General features: G+C 34.2%; 1 protein-coding gene across 7 annotated transcripts in view; it reads right to left on the bottom strand.

Annotated features, from left to right (window-relative positions):
- The window catches only part of COL24A1 (collagen type XXIV alpha 1 chain), a 412730-nt gene that overhangs the window by 83890 nt on the left and 306514 nt on the right, over nt 1–22326 (bottom strand). For 5 of the 7 annotated variants that reach the window (XM_032302395.1, XM_032302401.1, XM_032302396.1 and 2 more), the window contains 5 exons: nt 17797–17858; nt 15588–15695; nt 12562–12615; nt 12252–12305; nt 11570–11626 (listed from right to left, as the gene is read on the bottom strand). In XM_032302395.1, the coding sequence (XP_032158286.1) occupies nt 11570–11626; nt 12252–12305; nt 12562–12615; nt 15588–15695; nt 17797–17858 (335 nt within the window). The remainder of the gene's footprint in view (nt 1–11569; nt 11627–12251; nt 12306–12561; nt 12616–15587; nt 15696–17796; nt 17859–22326) is intronic. The other 2 variants (XM_032302400.1, XM_032302399.1) reach the window with 2 other exon arrangements.

The raw sequence follows: 22326 nt of genomic DNA, 5'->3' as shown, positions 1-22326 counted from the left end.
AGTGATCACCAGAATATCACCATCTGTCACCATATGTAGTTATTATAATATTACTGATCATATGTACTCTGTTGTACTTTACATTACATTCCCATGACTTATTTATTTTATAACTAGAAGTTTGTAACTCTTAATCCCCTTCACCTATTTCAGCCATCTCTCTGCACGGTCCTCTCTGGACAGTTTGTTCTGTGATTTATGAGTCTGTTTCTGTTTTGTTTTTTAGACTCCAAAAATAAGTAAAATCATACAGTATTTTTTTCTAATTTATTTCACTTAGCATAATGCCCTCTAGGTACACCCATATTGTCACAAATGGCAAGATTTCACTCCTTTTTATGGCTGAGTTATATCACATTGTGTGTGTGTGTGTGTGTGTGTGCACACATACTACATCTTCTTTATCCATTCATCTATCAGTAAACACTTAGGCTGTTTCCATATCTTGGCTATTGTAAGTAATGCTGCAATGAACATATAGGTGCATGTATCTTTTCAATGTTTTTCATTTCCTTCAGATAAATACCTGTAAATCAAATAGCTGGGTCATACATTATTTCTATTTTTAATTTCTTAAGGAATCTCCATACTGTTTTAAATAGTGGCTATACCTATTTACATTCCCACCAACAGTTCATGAGGGTTACTTTTTACCCCATACCCTTGCCAACATTTTCTTTCTTTCTTCCTTTCTTTTTCTTCCTCCTCCTCCTCTCCCTCCCCCTCCTCCTCCTCCTCTTTTCTTTTTGGATACTAGTCATTCTGACAGCTGTGACATGAAATCTCATTGTGATTCCGATTTGTATTTCCCTGATTAGTGATGTTGAGCATCTTTTCATGTGTCACTTGGCCTTCTGTATGTCTTCTTTAGAAAAATACTTATTCAGGTTCTCTATCCATTTTTTTAAAAATCAGATTGTTTTATTTCTGTTGAATTGTATGAGTTCTTTGTGTATTTTGGATAGTAATCTTTTATCAGATATATCATTTATAAATATCTTCTCCTATTTATAAGGCTGCCTTTTTGTTTTTTGATGGTTTTTTTTACTGTGAAAAAGCTTTTTAGTTTGATATAATACAATTGTATATTTTCTTTTAATTGTTTATTTCTTTTCAGCGTAACAGCATTCATTGTTTTTGCACCACAACCAGTGCTCCATGCAATCTGTGCCCTCTCCAATACCCACCACCTAGTTCCCCCAACCTCCCACCCCCAACCCCTTCAAAACGCTCAGATTGTTTTTCAGAGTCCATAGTCTCTCATGGTTCACCTCCCCTTCCAATTTCCCTCAACTCCCTTCTCTTCTCCATCTCCCCCTGTCCTCCATGCTACCTGTTGTGTTCCACAAATAAGTGAAACCATATGATAATTGACTCTCTCTGCCTGACTTACTTCACTCAGCATAATCTCTTCCAGTCCCATCCATGTTGCTACAAAAGTTGGGTATTCATCCTTTCTGATGGAGGCATAATTCTCCATAGCATATACGGACCACATCTTCCTTATCCATTCGTCCGTTGAAGGGCATCTTGGTTCTTTCCACAGTTTGGCAACCGTGGCCATTGCTGCTATAAACATTGGGGTACAGATGGCCCTTCTTTTCACTACATCTGTATCTTTGGGGTAAATACCCAGTAGTGCAATTTCAGGGTCATAGAGAAGCTCTATTTTTAATTTCTTGAGGAATCGCCACACTGTTCTCCAAAGTGGCTGCACCAAACTTGTATTCCCACCAAAAGTGTAAGAGGGTTCCCCTTTCTCTGCATCCCCTCCAATACATGTTGTTTCCTGTCTTGCTAATTTTGGCCATTCTAACTGGTGTAAGGTGGTATCTCAATGTGGTTTTGATTTAAATCTCCCTGATGGCTAGTGATGATGAACATTTTTTCATGTGTCTGATAGCCATTTGTATGTCTTCATTGGAGAAGTGTCTGTTCATAACTTCTGCCCATTTTTTGATATGATTGTCTGTTTTGTATGTGTTGCGTTTGTGGAGTTCTTTATAGATCCTGGATATCAACCTTTTGTCTGTACTGTCATTTGCAAATATCTTCTCCCATTCCGTGGGTTGCCTCTTAGTTTTATTGACTATTTCCTTTGCTGTGCAGAAGCTTTTGATCTTGATGAGTCCCCAAAGTTCATTTTTGCTTTTGTTTCCTTTGCCTTTGGAGACATATCTTGAAAGAAGTTGCTGTGGCTGATATCGAAGAGATTATTGCCTATGTTCTCCTCTAGGATTCTGATGGATTCCTGTCTCACGTTGAGAGCAGAGATCAATGAGGTAGAAACCAGAGATACAGTAGAACGTATTAATGAAACTAGAAGCTGGTTTTTTGAAAGAATCAATAAGATCAATAAACCATTGGCTACACTAATCCAAAAGAAAAGAGAGAAAGCCCAAATTAATAAAATTATGAATGAAAAGGGAGAGATCACAACTAACACCATGGAAGTAGAAACAATCATCAGAAGTTATTATCAACAGTTATATGCCAAAAGGCTAAGCAACCTAGATGAAATGGATGCATTCCTGGAAAACTATAAACTCCCAAAATTGAACCAGGAAGAAATTGACAACCTGAATAGACTGATATCTGTAACGAGATTGAAGCAGTGATCAAAAACCTCCCAAAAAACAAGAGCCCAGGACCTGATGGATTCCCTGGAGAATTCTACCAAACTTTCAAAGAAGAAATAACACCTATTCTCCTGAAGCTGTTTCCAAAAATTGAAGCAGAAGGAAAACTTCCAGACTCTTTTTATGAAGCCAGCATTACCCTGATCCCCAAACCAGGCAAAGACCCTACCAAATAGAATTTCAGACCAATATCACTGATGAATATGGATGCTAAGATTCTCAACAAGATCCTAGCAAACAGGATCCAACAGCGCATTAAAAAGATTATCCACCATGACTAGGTGGGATTCATCCCTGGGTTACAAGGATGGTTCAACATTTGCAAATCAATCAATGTGATAGAACAAATTAGTAAGAGAAGAGAGAAGAACCACATGGTTCTCTCAATTGATGCAGAAAAAGCATTTGACAAAATTCAGCATCTGTTCCTGATTAAAACGCTTCAAAGTATAGGGATAGAGGGAACATTCCTGAACTTCATCAAATCTATCTATGAAAGACACACAGCAAATATCATCCTCAATGGGAAAAAGCTTGCAGCCTTCCCGTTGAGATCAGGAACACGACAAGGATGGCCACTCTCACCACTCTTGTTCAACATAGTATTAGAAGTCCTAGCAAGAGCAATCAGACAACAAAGAGAAATAAAAGGTATCCAAATTGGCAATGAAGAAGTCAAACTCTCTCTCTTCACAGATGACATGATTCTTTATATGGAAAGCCCAAAAGACTCCACCCCCAAACTACTAGAACTCATACAGCAATTCAGCAACGTGGCAGGATACAAAATCAATGTACAGAAACCAGTTGCTTTCTTATACACTAACAATGAAAAGACAGAAAGGCAAATTAGAGAATCGATTCCATTTACTATAGCACCAAGAACCATAAGATACCTGGGAGTAAACCTAACCAAAGAGGTACAGGAACTGTACTCGAGGAACTACAGAACACTCATGAAAGAAATTGAAAGACACAAAAAGATGGAAGACCATTCCATGCTCTTGGATCGGAAGAATAAACATTGTGAAAATGTCTATACTGCCTAGAGCAATCTATACTTTTAATACCATTCCGATCAAAATTCCACTGGTATTTTTCAAAGAGCTGGAGCAAATAATCCTAAAATTTGTATGGAATCAGAAGATACCCCGAATCACTAAGGAAATGTTGAAAAACAAAAATAAAACTGGCAGTAGGCATCACATTACCTGATTTCAAGCTTTACTACAAAGCTGTGATCACCAAGACAGCATGGTACTGGCATAAAAACAGACACATAGACCAGTGGAACAGAGTAGGGAGCCCAAATATGGACCCTCAACTCTATGGGTAAATAATCTTCGACAAAACAGGAAAAAATATACAGTGGAAAAAAGACAGTCTCTTCAATAAATGGTGCTGGGGAAACTGGACAGCTATATGTAGAAGAATGAAACTCAACCATTCTCTTACACTGTACACAAAGATAAACTCAAAATGGATAAAAGAACAATTGTTTATTTTTGCTTCTATTGCCTTTGCCTGAGGAGAGAGATCCCAAAAAATATTCCTAAGACTGATGTGCAAGAGTTTATTCCTGTTTTCTTTTAGAATTCTTATGACTTCTGGTCTTATACTTAGGCCTTTAATTCATTATGAGTTTATTTTTGTACATAGTGGGAAGAGGTGGTCCAGTTTCACTCTTCCGCATGTATTGTCCAGTTTTTCCAACATTATTTATGGAAAAGACTATCTTTCCCCCACTGTATATTCTTGCCACTTTTGTCATAGATTAAGTGATCATAGAAGTGTGTGTTTATTTCTGGGCTCTCTATTCTGTTCCATTGATATATGTATGTATTTTTGTGCTAGTAGTGTACTGTTTCAATAACCACAGCAGTACTGTACTGTTTTGATAACCACAGCCTTGAATCAGGCAGCATGATACCTACAGCTTTGTTCTTCTTTCTCAAGATTGTTTTAGCTATTTAGGGTCTTGTCATTCCATACAAGTTTTAGGGTCATTTGTTCTAGCTCTATGAAAAACTCTGTTGGAATTTTGCTAGGAATTGTATTGCATCTATAGGCTGCTTTGGATAGTATGAACATCTTAACCATATTAATTCTTCCAACCCATGAACATGGTTTTTTGTCATCTCTAGTTCTTTCATCAATGTCTTACAGTTTCCAGAATATAGGTCTTTTACTTCCTTGGTTAAACTTATTTCTAGAGATTTTATTATTTTTGACACAATTGTAGGTGGGACTGTTTTCTTAATTTCTTCTTCTGATAGTTTGTTATTACTATATGGAAATGCAGCAGTTTTCTGCATATTAATTTTGTATCCTGAAACTTTATTCAATTAGTTTAGGAGTTGTAATAGCTTTTTGGGAAATATTTATTTTCCATTTATAGTACAATGTCATCTGCAAATATTGACAGTTTTACTTTTGTTTTACCAATGTGGATATTTTTTCTTTCTTTTTCTTCTTTGATTGCTATGGCTAGGATTTCTAGAACTGTATTGAATAGAAGTGGTGAGAGTAGGCATCTTTCTATTGTTCCTGATGAAAAGCTTCAGCTTTCACCACTGACTATGATGTTAGTTGTGAGTTTGTCTTATATGCCCTTTCTTACACTGAGGTATTTATTGAGAGTTTTCATCATAAGTGGATGTTGAATTTTGTCAAATGCTTTTCTGCATCTGTTGAGAGGATCATATGATTTTTATCCTCCATTTTTTGGTAAAGATTTTATTTATTTATTTGGCAGAAAGAGAGAGAGCACAAGGAGGGGAAGCAGCAGAGGGAAAGGGAGAAGCAGACTCTCTGCTGAGGAGGGAGCCTGAAATGGGTCTTGATCCCAGGACTCTGGGATCATGACCTGAGCTGAAGGCAGACACTTAACTAACTGAGCCACCCAGACACCGTATCTTGCATTTCGTTAATGTGTGTATCAAGTTGATTTGAAATACTGAACCATCCTTGGATCCCTGGAATAAATCTTACTTGATTGTGGTATAAGATCTTCTTAATGTATTGCTGAATTCTGTTTGCTAATATTTTGTAAAGGATTTTTGCATTATGTTCTTGCATCTACGTTCCATGTTCATCTATGATATTGGCCTGCAATTTTCTTCCTTCCTTCCTTTCCTTTTTTATTTTATTTTATTTTATTTTTTGTACTGCCTTTTATCTGGTTTTGGTATCAGGATAGTGCTAGCTTCACAGAATGAATTTGAAAGCATTCCTTCCTCTAATTTTGTTTTATTTTTGAGTAGTTTGAAAAGTATAAGTATTAATGCTTCTTTATACATTTGGTAGAATTCACCTGTGAAGCTGTCTGGTTTTGGACTTTGGTTTATTGGAAGTTTTTTTGATTACTGAGTCATTCTCATTACGAGTAACGGGCCTGTTCAAATTTCTATTCCTTGCTGATTCAGTCTTGGAAGATTATACATGTTTAGGAATTCATCCATTTCTTCTAGGTTGCTTATTTTATTGACATATAACTGTATTTAGTAGACTGGGGGATACTGTTTTTATTTTCAATTTTCTTCAGGTATTTTTTGATTTCCTCTTTAATTCTTCATTGATCCCTCATTTGGTTAGTAGCATGTTGAATTCTTACTATCTGGTTTTTCTTCCTTGATACTGTCTTCTGATTTAGTTTTATGAGTGGCAGGTGGTATTTTACCCCCCATGCTCTCCACCCACTCCCGCAGGAAACGCATTTCCTCGGTGTGCAGAACGCTCGGATCCTGCTTACACATTTTCATGAAAGCCCGAAGCTCGCTCACTTTGCGGGGGTCCATGGTCCTGAGGCAGTGGCAGGCGGCAGGCGTGGCTGGGGTTGTGACCCGATTCCAGGCGCGGGTACTAGCTCAGCGTGATCGTGTAGAAGGGGGCTATTCTGCTGTTTTTGAATGGAATGTTCTGTATATATTCATTAGGTGTCTCTGGTCTAATGTGTTGTTTCAGGCTATTGTTCCTTAGTGATTTCCTTTATGGATTATCCATCCACAGATATAAGTTAGGGTTAAAGGCCCTACTATTATTGTATTACTGTTGATTTTTCCCTTTATGTCTGTTAATAGTTGTTTTATAAATTTAGGTGCTCCTAAGATGGTTGCATAGATATTTACAATTGTTATATCTTCTAGTTGAATTGATCCTTTTATCATTATGTAATGTCCTTCCTTATGTTACGTTACAATCTTTGTTTCAAAGTCTATTTTATCTGGTATAAGTATGCTACCCAGGTTTTTTTCATTTCCATTTGAATGGAATATTTTCTTTTCCATCCTTTCATTTTCAATACACGTGTGTCTTTAGGTATGAAGTGAGTCTCTTGTAGGAGCACATAGAAGGGTCTTGTTTTTCTTATCCATTCAGTTACCCTGTGCCTTTTGATTGGAGCCTTTAGTCCACTTACATTTAAAGTAATTATTGAAAGATATGTACTTACTGCCATTTTGTTAATTGTTTTCTGGTTATATCTGTAGTTCTTTTCTATTCTCCTGTTCTCTTCCCTTGTGATTTGATGATCATCTTTAGTGGTATGTTTGAATTCTTTTCTCTCTTATTTTTTTGGTGAATCTATCATAGGTTTTTGTTTTGTAGTTTCTATGAGTTTCATATTTAATACCTAATATAGTACCTAGCAGTCTATTTTTTTTTTAAAGATTTTATTTATTTATTTGACAGAGAGAAATCACAAGTAGATGGAGAGGCAGGCAGAGAGAGAGAGAGGGAAGCGGGCTCCCTGCCGAGCAGAGAGCCCGATGCGGGACTCGATCCCAGGACCCTGAGATCACGACCTGAGCCGAAGGCAGCGGCTTGACCCACTGAGCCACCCAGGCGCCCCCCTAGCAGTCTATTTTAAGTTGATAGTCACTTAAGTTCAAGAACATTAAGTTCAAGAACATCAAGAACACTTAAGTTCAAGAATAAGAACAAAAAAGTCCATTTTTATTTTCCTTTTCCCACATTTGTATTTGATGTCATAATTTACATATTTTATTTTGTATATCCCTTAGGTAATTACTATAGATACAGTTGTTTTTACTATCTTTTTTGGGGGTGGGGAGCCAGAGGGAGATGGGGGAGAGAAAGAATATTAAGCATGCTCCATACCTAACATGGAGACCAACACAGGGCTCAATCTCATGACCCTGAGATCATGACCTGAGCCAAAATTAAAAAAAAAAATCAGACACTTAACTAACTGTGGCACCCAGGTGCCCTGTTTTTACTACTTTTGTCTTTTAATGTTCCTACCAGCTTTATAAATGGTTGAACCACTCTCTTTACTATGTTTGCTTTTTCTTTCATAATTTTTGGATCTCTAGTTATGGTGTTTTCTTTTCCACTTAAAGAAGTCCCTTTAACCTTTCTCATAAGTCCAGTTTAAAGGCGATGGATTCCTTTAACTTTCATTTGCCTGTGAAATTCCTTATCTCTTTAATTATGAATGCTAATCTTGCCAGGGAGTGTATTCTTAGCCATAGGATTTTTTCCTTTCAGTGCTTTGAGTATATCAGGCTGCTCCTTTCTGGCCTGCAAAGTTTCTGAAAAATGACCTGATGGTCCTATGGGTGTTAATGTAACCAGTTGCTTTTCTCCTAATGTTTTAAGATTCTCTCTTTATATTTAATTTTGACATCTTATTTTCTGTTGGTGTGGACCTCTTTGGATTCATCTTTTTTGGAGCTCTCTGTGCATGCTGCAGCTAGATGTTTGTTTCTTTCCCCAGGTTTGGAAAGTTTTCATCTATTATTTCTTCCTTTTGTCTTGTTACACTCTTTATTGTAAGGTCCATTTATAAGACTTATGTTAATTTTGTATGCTGGATATATTCCCAGAGGCTCCTTAAACTATTCTTTTTTTTTTTTTCCAACTTTTTTCTTTTTGCTATTCAGTTTGGATGACTTCTACTACCTTGTCCTCCAGAATGCTGATCTGTCTGTATCCTTTAATCTGTCATTGTTCCATCTAGTGTATTTTTTTCATCTCATATTGTAATCTTCCATTCTGCTTTTTTTTTTAAAATATTTTCTAATGTCTTTGTTGAAGGTCTCATTGTTCATCTATTCTTCTGTCAAGTTTGGTGAGCATCTTTATGACCACTACTTTGAACGCCTTATCAGGCAGATTTCTTATCTCTGTTTCAATTGGTTCTTTTTCTGATTTGTCTTGTTCTTTTGCTCAGAACATACTCCTCTGTCTCCTTGTTAGGACAGACTTACTTTGTTTGTTTCTATGTATCAGGTAGATCAGCTATGTCTCATGGTCTTGACAGAGTGGTCTCATGTATAATTTGTCTGTTGGGCCTGAGAAGCACACTCCCCCTGCTCACCAGAGCTAGGTACTCCAGGGGTGCCCTGTGTAGGCTTTCTGTGCCCTCCTATTGTGGCTTGGCCACAACTGTTGCTGGCATGTTGGTAAGTGGGGCTGACCTCTGGCCCAGATGGCTGCAGTGACCGACCACATTGTTGTGGGTGGGGTAGCCCCTGGTGTGGCTGGTTGTGAGGTCCGATCACAACTGTTATAGGCATATTTTTAGGTTGGCCTTGCCCCTGTCCCAGTTAGGAGCCACTCTGGAAGGGTGCAGGTTCAGGCTGAAGCCACTTGTTTGGTGTATTAGGACAAGAACTATTTTAGAGAATGCCAATCCTGAACAAGGATACCTGCAGGGTGTGGCAGGATGGGAGCTGCTTTGGGAGACACTGTTTAATGATCTTTTTGAAAGTATTTAATAGCTGGGGCACCTAGGTGGATCAGTTGGTTGAGTGTTGGTTAGTGGTTGGTTAGTGAGAGTAAGCCCTGTGTGGAGCTCTGCGCTCAGTGTAGAGACTGCTTGAGATTCTCTCTCCTTCTCCTGTTGCCCTCTCCCTGCTCTCTCTCTCTCTCTAAATAAAATCTTTTAAAAAAGTATCCAATAGCTAATCTTACTTTATCATTCTTTATCAGAAATTCTATTGTTTATTCCTTAATCTGTGAACTTCTAAATTTTTTAGAAGATTTATTTATTTTTAGACAGAAAAAGAGATAGAGAGAGCGTGTGTGAGAAGGTGGAGGGTGGTGAAGTGGGAGAGGGAGAGGGAGAGAAAGAGAAGCAGACTCCCCACTGAGGGGGAAGCCTGACATGGGACTTGATCTCATGACCCTGAGATAATGGCCTGAGCCAAAATTCTAGAGTCAGACACTTAACTGATAGAGCCTCCCAGTTACCCCTGAACTTCTAAATTTTTACAATATAAATTAACCTAATAAAAATGTATTTATTTATTTTAATCCTTAAGGTAGTGGCAAAACTAATAAACTTACACTTAACTTTTGCCAAACATTCCTAATAGAAAATCTTTGATATGATGAACTGTTCAAATTTTTAGACTAAAATACACTTGAAAAAGCACTTTTTGTAGATGAGGAAAGAAACTCGAAATGTTTGGCAAAACCATAAAATTAATAATGGACCACTAATCGATAAATTTTAACTTTTCCTATGTGAATAAGGATATCTGACATAATGTAAAGACAATAATCTCTGGCTCTGCATTAGTGATTTAGAATATTCTTCGTTTAGGTTCACATCTGTCTTATGTCCACTAGATACAATGATGCATTTTATGTTAGACTTTTAATATATTTGTTATATTTCAATGACATTCTTTGACCCTGGCATACCTGAATCTGGGGAAAACAAGCACTGTTATATACCATTTGCCCATATTTTTCCATTTGCTTTACATTTTTATATTATTTCCATACCTTCCCCCCTGAGGGCTTTAGCAAGACTAGAGCCTATTTGATAAAAAAAACCTTATATATTCTTATAGGCAAGATGAGACTCTGTATGAGCTAGCTTGATTTAATCAAAATAATTCTAAAATCTTTATTTCTAAAACAAAATATAACTTTCAATCATCTCCAAACAGCTAGATCAAAATATCAGAAATGACTACATAATGTGATCCTTCTGCTTTAGGATTTTTAAAAATCTTATCTGTGGAAAATGGAAAATTTAACCAATTATATTTATTTTTTAAATATATTTTTAAAAGATTTTATTTATTTACTTGAAAGAGAGCACACGAGAGAGAGAGCATGAGAGGAGAGAAGGTCAGAGGGAGAAGTAGACTACCCGCTGAGAAAGGAGCCTGATGGGGGACTTGATCCTTGGACTCCAGGATCATGACCTAAGTTGAAGGCAGTCATTTAACCAACCGAGCAACCTAGGTGCCCTAACCAATTATATTTATTTCTATAAACTGATCAATTTTACTTTACCTAATTAATTTACATATGTCCTCTAAGATTTTTTTTAGTCAAACCTGCATATAGAAGTGGTTATTTTGATAATCAAAACTACAATAGCTACTTTTCAAAATAGTGTTTAGTTATCTTGTAAAATCCTGAATCAGAAGATTATAGATAAGGGATCTTTAAAGAATATTTGTTCTAATAACTAGTTAGACAATTTTAAAACTTAAATCATTTGGTAACTGCATGTAAATTACTGTAAAAATGTACACAGATCAGATTTTTTTGACACTTAGAAACAAATCTGAATTTGATGACTGAAGAAATATAAGAAATATCTGCCCTAAAATGTCTAGGGTATATAGCAATTTTATAATGTCTGCAAAACATTGTTATAATACATTTAATGCGGAAAGTTAGATTTGGAAAGTCACAGTATTAAAGAGTATATATTATGCTAAGGATCTTGACCTCAATGTAAATAGATTTTTCATTTAGATTATACAGCTACAAATAGTGTATGTCTATGTTACGGAACAAACAAATGTCTATGTTATGTCTATGTCATGTTACGAAACTAACAAAATGAAACCTCTTGAAACGATGTGATTGGTGCTGTAAATCTATTATCTTCACTGTATTTTAATCTTGAAACATCAAAATAATTTTAGAAAAAGACCTACTGGTTCACCTCGAGGCCCAGGTGGTCCCAATACTGTGCTATCTTCTCCTGGATAACCCTGTAATGAAGATAATGACTTATAAACAAAACCAAATTAATAAAATAACCTTTGAAATATGCAGGCTATCATTGTCTAATATGTTATGAAATGTAAAATCTTTATCTATTTAAATGGAAATCTTTTACCTACAAAGCTTAACATAGCCTATTTTATACAGTTGAGATTCCTATGGTCCTAAGAAGAGTCAATCTGCTTTAATTATATAAAAAGCAGTTTAGGAATTTGCTCAAAGTTTCAGATTTCCAATGATATTGTAAATCAACAGGAGTACTATTGTAGCTGTTCTTAATCCATAAAAAATTTAAGTATAAATGTACTAGTCATTTAATCTGTAGTCTCACAGTTTGTTTTGATAAGTAATTAATTTTACTTTACCAAGCTTTACAGATTGCAAAGTGCTTTAACATATATTATTTCATGAATATCTATAAACAACCAATTGAAGAAATTTAATGACATCTACATTTTTGTCCTTTATTATTTATCTTCTAGAATTTTCAAAACTTCCCAAGTTGAAAAGTATTTATTTTATTCCATGAAAATGTTTCCATGCATATTTTCAGAAAGAACACAAAAATTTAATATTTAATTCTAGAATTGAAAAGTCAATATATACACATACCTTTTCTCCTTTAGGTCCTGGCAAGCCAGAGAGTCCTGGTTGACCCTGATGGCCCTAACAAAAGGACAAGTAAGCAGACATTCTCCACATCATTTGTGCATGTTCTACCTAACACCACCAAGGCCATGCTATTAGATATTGCAATATTCTGAAAGAAAAACAAGATTCACTGTCTAGGGGGCTGAGGCCTAAATATATTAGAAAGGTTTATCAGTGAGATTTCATTTTAACTGGCATAATCAGGATGACATCTTTATATAACCATTTTCATGTAATACACACATTTTAATTTCCAATTAGAAATGATTACCCTATATCCTGGAATTCCTGGTTCTCCATCAGGTCCCATCAATCCTAAAGGCCCCTAAAAAACAAAGTAAATATTAGAGAGAAAACAAACAACTGTTTCAACCATTAATCTTATACTCTTATTATTTATTTGTTTGTTTATTGATTTATTGATTTAGTACTCTTACTACTTAAAATTTAGATTTTTTGAGGTTTAATATTTTACTTAGTATGAAATGGGGAAACAAAAAAATAGCATTCTTTTATTTTTCTTCTGAACCACAAAATTCCCACTAAAAAAATGTCCCTGTAGTTTACTTCTGGAATGAATATTCTTAATCATATTAAGAAAAATATTTTCAGTTATTAGAATCCAATAGGTTTGTAGAAGTTCTTGGAAATATAGTTTTATCTGTCAAAGTTTATGGTAGATGTGCATCATTGAATATTAGAATATAGCCTGATAGTTTTTGGTATTATTATGATGGGATCATAAGGAAAGGAAAACATATTCATTGGTAGTTTCAGATGCTTTTATGAATAAAGTTTCAGCTCCAGTCAAACTTGTTAAAATAGAAGTGATTGACAACTTATGTGCAATAATCATCCCATTATTGTTTTCCTTATCAATATTTTGCAGATGAGGATACTATATAAATTAAAGACTAATTAGTAAATGCCATAAAATACTGAAAATGTGACTCAGACAACTGAAAAGAGCAAAAATAATAATCCTAAAAATGTCTTACGCTTTATACTATTAAAAAGTTTCCACACCAACTCTCCTATTTGTGTTTGAAACTAAACAGGAGATGAGAAAATTAAGGAACAGAATAGGGATATGCCTAACCAAATATCAGATGACCAGAAGTTCTAAATATGATTATTTAACCAAAGAACCATGAGAACCACCTAGCATTAAAGTGGATATAAAGTAAAAATATTAAAGTAAATAGATAGCTTAAACAGCATCTATAAGAAGATATAATGGAAAAAAGGACTGCATTATAAATCATAAAGTCCATAAGAAATGAACAAAAAAAACCTAATGAGACAAAGGTAATAACAGAATGAAGGAAATAACAAAACTTTATTAAAGCATATGTAAAAAGATATAAGTAAATAGAAAGACATATAGTGCTTCTCTACTGAAAGATTCAATATTAAAGGAACTTGAAGAGCTGAGTTTAAAGTTCACATGGAAGAGAGAATTATAGGAAGAGCCGAACTTTTTAGAAAAATGAATTATGGAGTACTTGCCCTGAGAGATCTCAAAAAATACTGTAATAGTATAGTAATTTAAATGGTGTGGTATTGGACCTAAGAACAGACTAACAGATGGACAGAGGAAAACAGAGAGAATGAAAACAGGCCAATAAATATTTGAGAGTTCAGTTTATGCTAAGGGTAGTATTTCAGAAAAGGGGGAAATAGATTGACTGTTCATTAAATGATTTGAGACAACTGAATATCAAGTTGGAAAAGAGAAAATCAGTTCTTTACAACTTATTTCATAGCAAAGAAATGAACTTCATATAGGTTAGGGGTTAAAAATAAAGCCATGATAGTATTTTAAAAAGGATATGGAAGAGTATTTTTATATAATTTAGGTAGGAAAGGGATTTCTTATGAAGAAATAAAACCTCAACTGTAAAGTAAAAAACTGACAAATATGATTATATAATTAACCTTCTGTCCAGCAAAAGATTTCACAAACAATATTAAAAGATAAATGACAGAAAGGGAAATATATTTGTAATATATCTCATAATACATTTAACAAAATATATTATCTAAAATATATAAGGCATTATTGCAGGTCAATAAGAAAAAAACAACCTGATATAAATCACGTAAAGTGCATATGAAAAGGCAATTTCTAGAAAAAAATACAAATTACTTAACTGCAATCAGGGAAATGTAAACAGAAAGAAAATGAGACACACTTTTTCATTTATCAGACTGTCAAACATCAAAAGGATTAACAGGAAGTACCGGTGGTGGGAGAGTGACTTTGACGGAACCTCTGGGAAGGTTAAATACATGTCAACATTTAAAAAGTGAATATTCTTTTTAGACAAAATCCAAAGTAGGAGCCTACTTTGATGGCAAGATTCCAGATTAATTCTGATGTTCATTAAAAATTAATCACATTATATAAAGTTTTTAAATATATAAGCAAAAAACAGAGAAATACTAGTGATTTAAATAAAAGGAAGTAAGAAAGACTTCAAGTAGTATGATGAATATATAAAATGAGCCTGAGACAAACTTTCTCAGAACTTTGTTCTGAGACAACAGATGGATTATGCAATGCTTTCAAGAAGGCCTTGGTAAAAGTCTAGCATTTGTGAAATTTCATGGAGAGTAGAAAATATATATGCATTTTGTATACAAACTTACAAAACAGTAAAAACACTAAACACTAAATCACAAATATTCTTCATCTCTTCTGCTAGGACTTTCTGAACAGGTCCAAATATATTAGCACCACAATTTTGCTATTATTGGTTCAGAAGTACCACGCTACCCTTGTTTCCAACATCATATAAAATGCATGCGAAAGATTAAATATTAGATGTTATAGATATTGATCACAACTGGTTAAAAAAAAATCTCCAGATAAGCATTTGGAGCCCAAGCTAATAAAGAAAACTCATTTTTAAATAAACCTACTTTTCAAAGCAATTTGCCAATCCTGAAAGTGTAGTTTTATACAGATATTAATTCTGATTTTTGAGTGTAAAGCATATAAACTTTCTTACTTAGGTTAGGAGTTATAATCTGATATTTTTAAAACTCCATTTCATATTTTATTTCCATTTTGAGTTTTTTTTTCCCCTTTCCCTTTCCCGTGTCCAGAAACCACTAAGCCATTTAAGTACTGTGGAATGCTTACAATTCTCCGCAGCCCATGGAGGTAGATTATTTTCAATGGAACTATTGCTTTCTCTGTAAAATTAATCAAGGGATGAAACTTTAAGGACATGGATACATTTCTTTTCCATCCACAGTGAACTTAGGTCTGGAAACAAATCAGATACTAACCACAGCACCTCTAGTTCCTCTGGCACCCTTAGGACCACTTTCCCCCATTTGTCCAGGAGCACCTCTGCTTCCAATTTCTCCTGTGGACCCTATTTGTCCTTTATCACCCTGTGGATGTCATTAGTAAGAGAGAAAAGTGAAAAAAAACAAATTTTTACTTAGATGAATTAAGTATATCATATACCTGGAATGACACCAGACGACCTTCCGTAAGTAAAGAGTAACTTTGCTTTAACTTAATAGTAGTAGAGACCATCACTGACAATAATAAACCATCACTACCTAGGTTATTCTAAAGATATAACTTAAAGTAATTTAGGAGAAAGAACATTTAAAAAACAATTTGGGTATATTATGAATCACATCTTCTTTATCCATTCATCTATTGAAGGACATCTTGGCTCTTTCCACAGTTTGGCGATTATCATATGGTTTTACTTACTTGTGGAGAATAAGGAATAACATGGAGGACATTAGGGGAAAGAAAGGAAAAGAAAATTGGGGGAAATTGGAGGGTGAGGCGAACCATGTGAGACTGTGGACGCTGAGAAACAACCAAGCGTTTTGGTGGGGAGGAGAGTGGGGGTATGGGTGAGCCTGGTGGTGGGTAATGAGGGGGGCACGTACTGCATGGAACACTGGGTGTGGTGCATGGACAATGAATCTTGGAACACAGGAAAAATAAAATAAAATAAAATAAAATAAAATAAAATAAAATAAAATAAAAACAATTTTGGTTAAACACCCAGGGGAGATCTGGTGTTCATGCTGAATTACAAAATAAGTTTTTTATCTTGAAATTTGTTATGTACGTATGTTCTCATGCATGCACATATTTCTTGCTACCATGAGAAAACACAGGCCCTATGAGAATCCTGTTTCTATAGACAACTTCGATGCCACAAAGATCTCTTTAACGCAAAGTTTCCAGTGTATGGTTCTATATATTCATAATCATCATTCACTGGTTTTGAGTCTGCCTTTAAAATCCATAATTTTTTTAATCAATAATATTTTTAATATAATTTTGCATCCTTTTAAAAATTAGTTAGTTGCTTTCTGTTTTCCATTAAGCTGACTGATCATTCTCTACCACCAAAATACAGCTGCTTTGAAGCAACTTTAAGTACTATAATTCGTTTTCTGAAAGTGGGAACCAACCTGTTCTATTATTGATTTTCAAGTAGATAAAAAGACAAATTAGATTCTGATCACAGTCAGGAAGTTTTTGGTAGTCATAATAATTCCCAGGGGTGCAGGTTATTGTAAGGACTTACACTGTCCTACTCCTAATGTTGATTTTAGATATAACATTATGTATGATGAAAAGAGACTTCAAATATTGGGGTTATTTTCATAGGCAAGAATAGTTACTAAGTATATCAGAGATGAATCACTGAATTCTACTCCTGAAACTAGTATCACACTATGTTAATTAACTAGATTTAAATAAAAACTGGAAACACAAAAAAAAAAGAAAAAAAAGAATGGCTACTAAAATTTACCTCATTCATTTTTTCTTTACCTTTTATTCTCACTTATACTGTCCGTACCTTATGACAAAGATAGAGTGAGTATATATTAGCAGAAATGATGAAATTAGACTTTGGGAACTAGATATGGTGTGATTTGAAGCTAAGTATAGTAATATATTTAGAACTGCTGAGGTAGAATTAAGAAAATCATTTCTGTCTCACCAATAGTTGAATAAATTATTGATCCCATACAGAGATGAATTTTTCATTATAACATTCTAGTATCTTATAAATATATTATCTTTTAGTAAAATATAAAAGAAACAAATAAACCACATTCTTGATTTGTGTTTCTTACTCAATATATGGGAAAGCTAAAATCAATCGTTACCACAAATGGTATAGTGTTTTCCTTTTCTCTTTTCCTGCTCATAGTCTACTAAATTTTTGGCAAACAGGAGAAGGAAAAGCAAAGATCTTTATAGAAACTACAAAGTAGGAAATTTGTCTTTAAATAATTAAGGTGAGGGGTACTCCTAAGTAGAGTTAAATATTAATTTATACAAACATGCCTTTTAAGATCAATATATAGTTCTTTATTACTTTATATCTAGTGCAAATAAAAACATCACAGCATCCTATGGAACTTGGGGCACATCAGAAGAAAGATGTGCCAGAAAAAGATGTAAAAAAAAAATGTTAAAAAAACCCATAAAAAGATGTTAAAAAATTACCTTTTTCCCGGGACGACCTCTTTGTCCTGGAATTCCCACAATTCCTTCAGGTCCCTGGATATTCAATATAAAAAAGAAAATAAACTGTTAAGGAAAGGACTAGATAGGAGTGTGTAAATACTTACATCACATAATCACTGAATTGAACACTATGTAAAAATGGGGATTGTTTTCAACAATAAATATTGTGCTTGTGCATTTATTTTTAAAGATTTTATTTATTTATTTTAGAGAGAGCATGCATGCACGAGTCGGGGGAGGGCAAGAGAGCTAGGGAAAAGAATCTCAAGCAGATTCTGCACCAAAAGCCTAGCCCCATGTGGGTTCCATCTCTCAACCCTGGGATTACGACCTGAGCCAAAACCTAGAGTCTGAGGCTCAACCAAATGAGACACCCAGGCGCCCCTGTGTAATTATTTAAAAATAGGTCACAATGATTTAGAGGTCTAGCTGTTACTAGTGAGTAAAATTTACATATACAAACCAGCCAAGATAGATAAAATTAAACTGTTCTTTATTATAGGAAGAAAATTACTTGGATTCAGTGTAACTATTTTAATTGGTAAGACTGTAATTAAAGTAAACCCAGGGCATCCATTTTAGCAGTTCTATGAGCTGCTGTGGGTTCAATATCTTATTGAATATACAGGATTATAAAATATATCTAAAAATGATCAAGAAGACTCTGAAAATCTTATTGGAGTAGGTTAGGAGATTTTCTTTGATCTATGGAAAATAGGAGAGAGGGAAATACATGGAGAAAAAGGAGGTAGTCACATTAAACGGTTTAAAACAATATTTTCATTTCAATCAGTATTTTATTTAGACAAACACAGAAGTTTTTAATATATTTTTTTTAAAGTAAAAATTGGCTAAAATATTTTAGATGTCATGTGAATTTGCAGGTCAACAATAATTAGACTTAAATGAGATCCACAGTAAACCAAAGGATGCAAGTTCTAAAATGGCTAATAATTAATCATGGCACTCCTTGCATTAGCTGGAAATGAAAATGGAAATCTCAAATTTGTGTCCCAAAGCTTGGCAAACTGCAAAAATGATGTAGACAAGAAATAAATTGTGGTTTACCACTGTGCTATGTAGGCTCTTGATAAATATTTGTTGAACGAATAAACAGATACCTAAGGAAATGACTCATGCCCTCTACTCCTGAGCAAATGCTCTTCTAGCTTCATGAAGTCACTGAATTTAGAAGCCAAAATGGTTAAGTTCTATTGCTGTAGTTCTAGCTGCATCCAGAGGTTGAAACGATAGTTGCACTAACCTGCGATTTCTTTGTGGTTAATGTGGAGTTTTAAAAGGAGGCAGATTAACTTTCATTAGAGATTAATGGTGTGAACTTTTAAAAAGTCAGACTGCTTGTTTCATATTCTGGCTCTTTCACTTTACTGCAATATGACCATAAGTAGATGATTTAACTTCTAAAGGACCCAGTTTTCCATTAGATAAAAGAGGTAAAATAATACCTTTCAGAAGGTTACTAATATTAAATGAGATAATGCATGTAATGCTTATTAGAAAGAACTGGACTTACACTGAAGAGCCTAACTCAGTTCTCACTACTACTGTTGCTTTTTTCAGGCATATTATGTAATATTCAAATATATATAAAAACATTAGAAGGTGCAAAAAATACCCTTGTACCCACCACCTACTTGAAGAAAAATAAGCAATATACATATGTACATATTTGAAGTCCCTTTACACATACCTTTCCAGACATGTCACCCTCTCTCTTTACTCAGGTGCAAACATTGCCCTCAATTTATCATTCCCATGCATTTCTTTATACTTTCACTCCATTTGCAACATATGGTTATTTTGCATCTTTTCAAACTTTAAATAAGCTGTACTTAATATATTTTTTGAAATTTTGTAAACACACATTTTGTTTTTGAAATCAATTGGTCTTTAATCCATTCATTCTCTGGTTTTAATTCTACAGGATTCCATTTTAGCACACATTTTGTTTTTTATATCAATTGGTCTTTAATCCATTCATTTTTCTGGTTTTAATTCTATAGGATTCCATTTTCTTACCAAATCATAACTTATTTAAACCTTTCCCTACTGATGAATTTTTGGCGTGGGTTTTTTTTTCTTTTATGGATAATGCTGCAATAAATACCTTGTGCATCTCTCTATGTGCCATGTCAAAGTTTTGTTCTGTTTTCTTGAAGTTAAATTGCTGAGTTATAGAATATACACAACTCCAAGTAGACAAGATATTGTCAAATTGTTCTCCAAAGTAGTTTTGCCAATTTACATTTCCACAGCAATGTTTGAGTCTAATTACTCCAAATCTTCTGTAATGCTGGGTACTGTCAGACTTAAAATATATCCATCTCACTGTGGAAAATGATAAATTGTTTGTATCTTCAATTTGAATATTTCTGATTACTAAGGAGGAATGATTATCTATTCATACTGTTATCTGACATCTATATGTGAATCTCTGGCTCTTATCTTCTGTCCAATATTCTCCTGAGCTATTCTTACTGAGTTGTACATGAAAGATTTTATACATATTCCTGATACTTGTATTTTGCTCATTCTATGTAATACAGATTTCTTCTCTCAGCCTGTAGCTTATTTTCTCATTTTGTGGAACATAACTTTTGATTAATACAAACTTGCAGTTGAAATGTATTCATCATATTCATCAATATTTTCTTATTTCTTTCAGTGTTCAGGAGATCCTTCTCCTCTCCCTTCAGGAGATCATGAAATAATCTCATAAATGTTCTCATATTTAACATTTTGATGTTCATAGTTAGGTCTTCAATTGGAATTTCATTCTTTTGCGTGTTTGCATACTGGTGTGAAGAGCTGTTTTATTTTGTTTCCCATTTGGATAACCAATTGTACCAGTACCGTTTATTGAATATTTCATCCTTTCTTTAGTGATCTTCCATCTATAATCAATTTATCAAACTTCAAGTTTCAAAATATACTGAGATCTGAGTCTAGGTTATCTTCAATTTCCACTGGTCCCCTCTTTGTCTTCTGTGAATGAGTGTGACACTGATTAAATTACTCTAGCTTTAATAATAAGTTATGATATCAGGTAGGGCAAGTTCTCCCTTCCACACACCACTGTTCTCCCACCTCCTGCGACTTGTTCTTGAAAATTGTCTTGATATCAGTCCTTTGTTCCTCCACATTCCTTTTAAAATCACTTTTCATTAATCAAATCCTATAAATAATTCTTATGGGATTTTGACTAAAACCATATTGGATTTATAGACTAATTTAGGGGAGAGTTGATAATTTTTTGATATTGAGTACACCTCCCTATGAATATAAAATATCTCTCCATTTATTTAGGTCTTTGTTAATAAACATTTTTTTCAAGAAAACTTTGCAAATCTTTTGTTAGATTTTTTAAAAATTTAATTTTTTTCAGTGTTCCAAAATTTATTGCTTATGCACCACACCAAGTGCTCCATGCAATACATGCCTTCCATAATACCCACCACCATGTTCACCCAACCCCCCCACCCTCATCCCCTCCAAAACCATCAGTCTTTTGTTAAATTTATTCCTAGGGGCTTAATTTGGTTGTTGGTTGTATTATAAATAGTATTTTTATTTATTTATTTATTTTTGTAATTTTATTTTTCAGTGTTTAAAGACTCATTGTTTATGTACCACACCCAATGCTCCATGCAATACATGCTTTCCTTAATATCCACCACCAGGCTCAACCAACCCTCCACTCCCCTCCCCTCCAAAACTCTCAGTTTGTTTCTCAGAGGCCACAGTCTCTCCTGGTTCATCTCACCCTCTGATTTCCCCCAATTCCCTTTCCCTTTCCTTCTTCTAATGTCCTCCAAGTTATTCCTTATGTTCTGCAAAGAGTGAAATCATATGATAATTGACTCTCTCTGCTTTACTTATTTCACTCAGCATCATCTCTTCCAGTCCCATCCATGTTGATACAAAAGTTGGGTATTCATCCTTTCTGATGCAGGCATAATACTACATTTTATATATGGACCATATCTTCTTCATCCATTTGTTTGTTGAAGGGCATCTTGGCCCTTTCCACAGTTTGGCAATTATGGACATTGGGGTACAGATGACCCTTCTTTTTACTACCTCTGTATCTTTAGGATAAATACCCAGCAGTGCAATCGCAGGTCATAGGGTAGCTCTATTTTTTAATTTCCTAAGGAATCTCCACACTGTTTTCCAGTAATAGTATTTTTTAAATTTTTCTAACTATTGCTGGGGAAGAGGAATCTATATCTTTGTATATTCTTATATTTAACATCTTGCTAAAATCTCACTGATTCTAATAATTTATCTGTAGATTATTTCTCTTATTTTACTATACTGGCTGAGTCTCTGAATAAATGTTGAATAGAAATACAAAACAGTGGTGATCTTTGCTCATATCTTTGAAGTTTCACCATTTCATATGATAGTCAACATGGATATTAAATTTTTATAAATACTTTTTGTTTCATCTATTGAGATTGTATTTTTTTTCTTTCTTTAATTTGT

This window comes from Mustela erminea, chromosome 10 (assembly GCF_009829155.1).
Source record: "Mustela erminea isolate mMusErm1 chromosome 10, mMusErm1.Pri, whole genome shotgun sequence".
NCBI classification, from domain to species: Eukaryota; Metazoa; Chordata; class Mammalia; order Carnivora; family Mustelidae; genus Mustela; species Mustela erminea.
The sequence above is the reverse complement of the archived record's forward strand: the minus strand, read 5'-3'. Positions and strand labels throughout refer to the sequence as shown.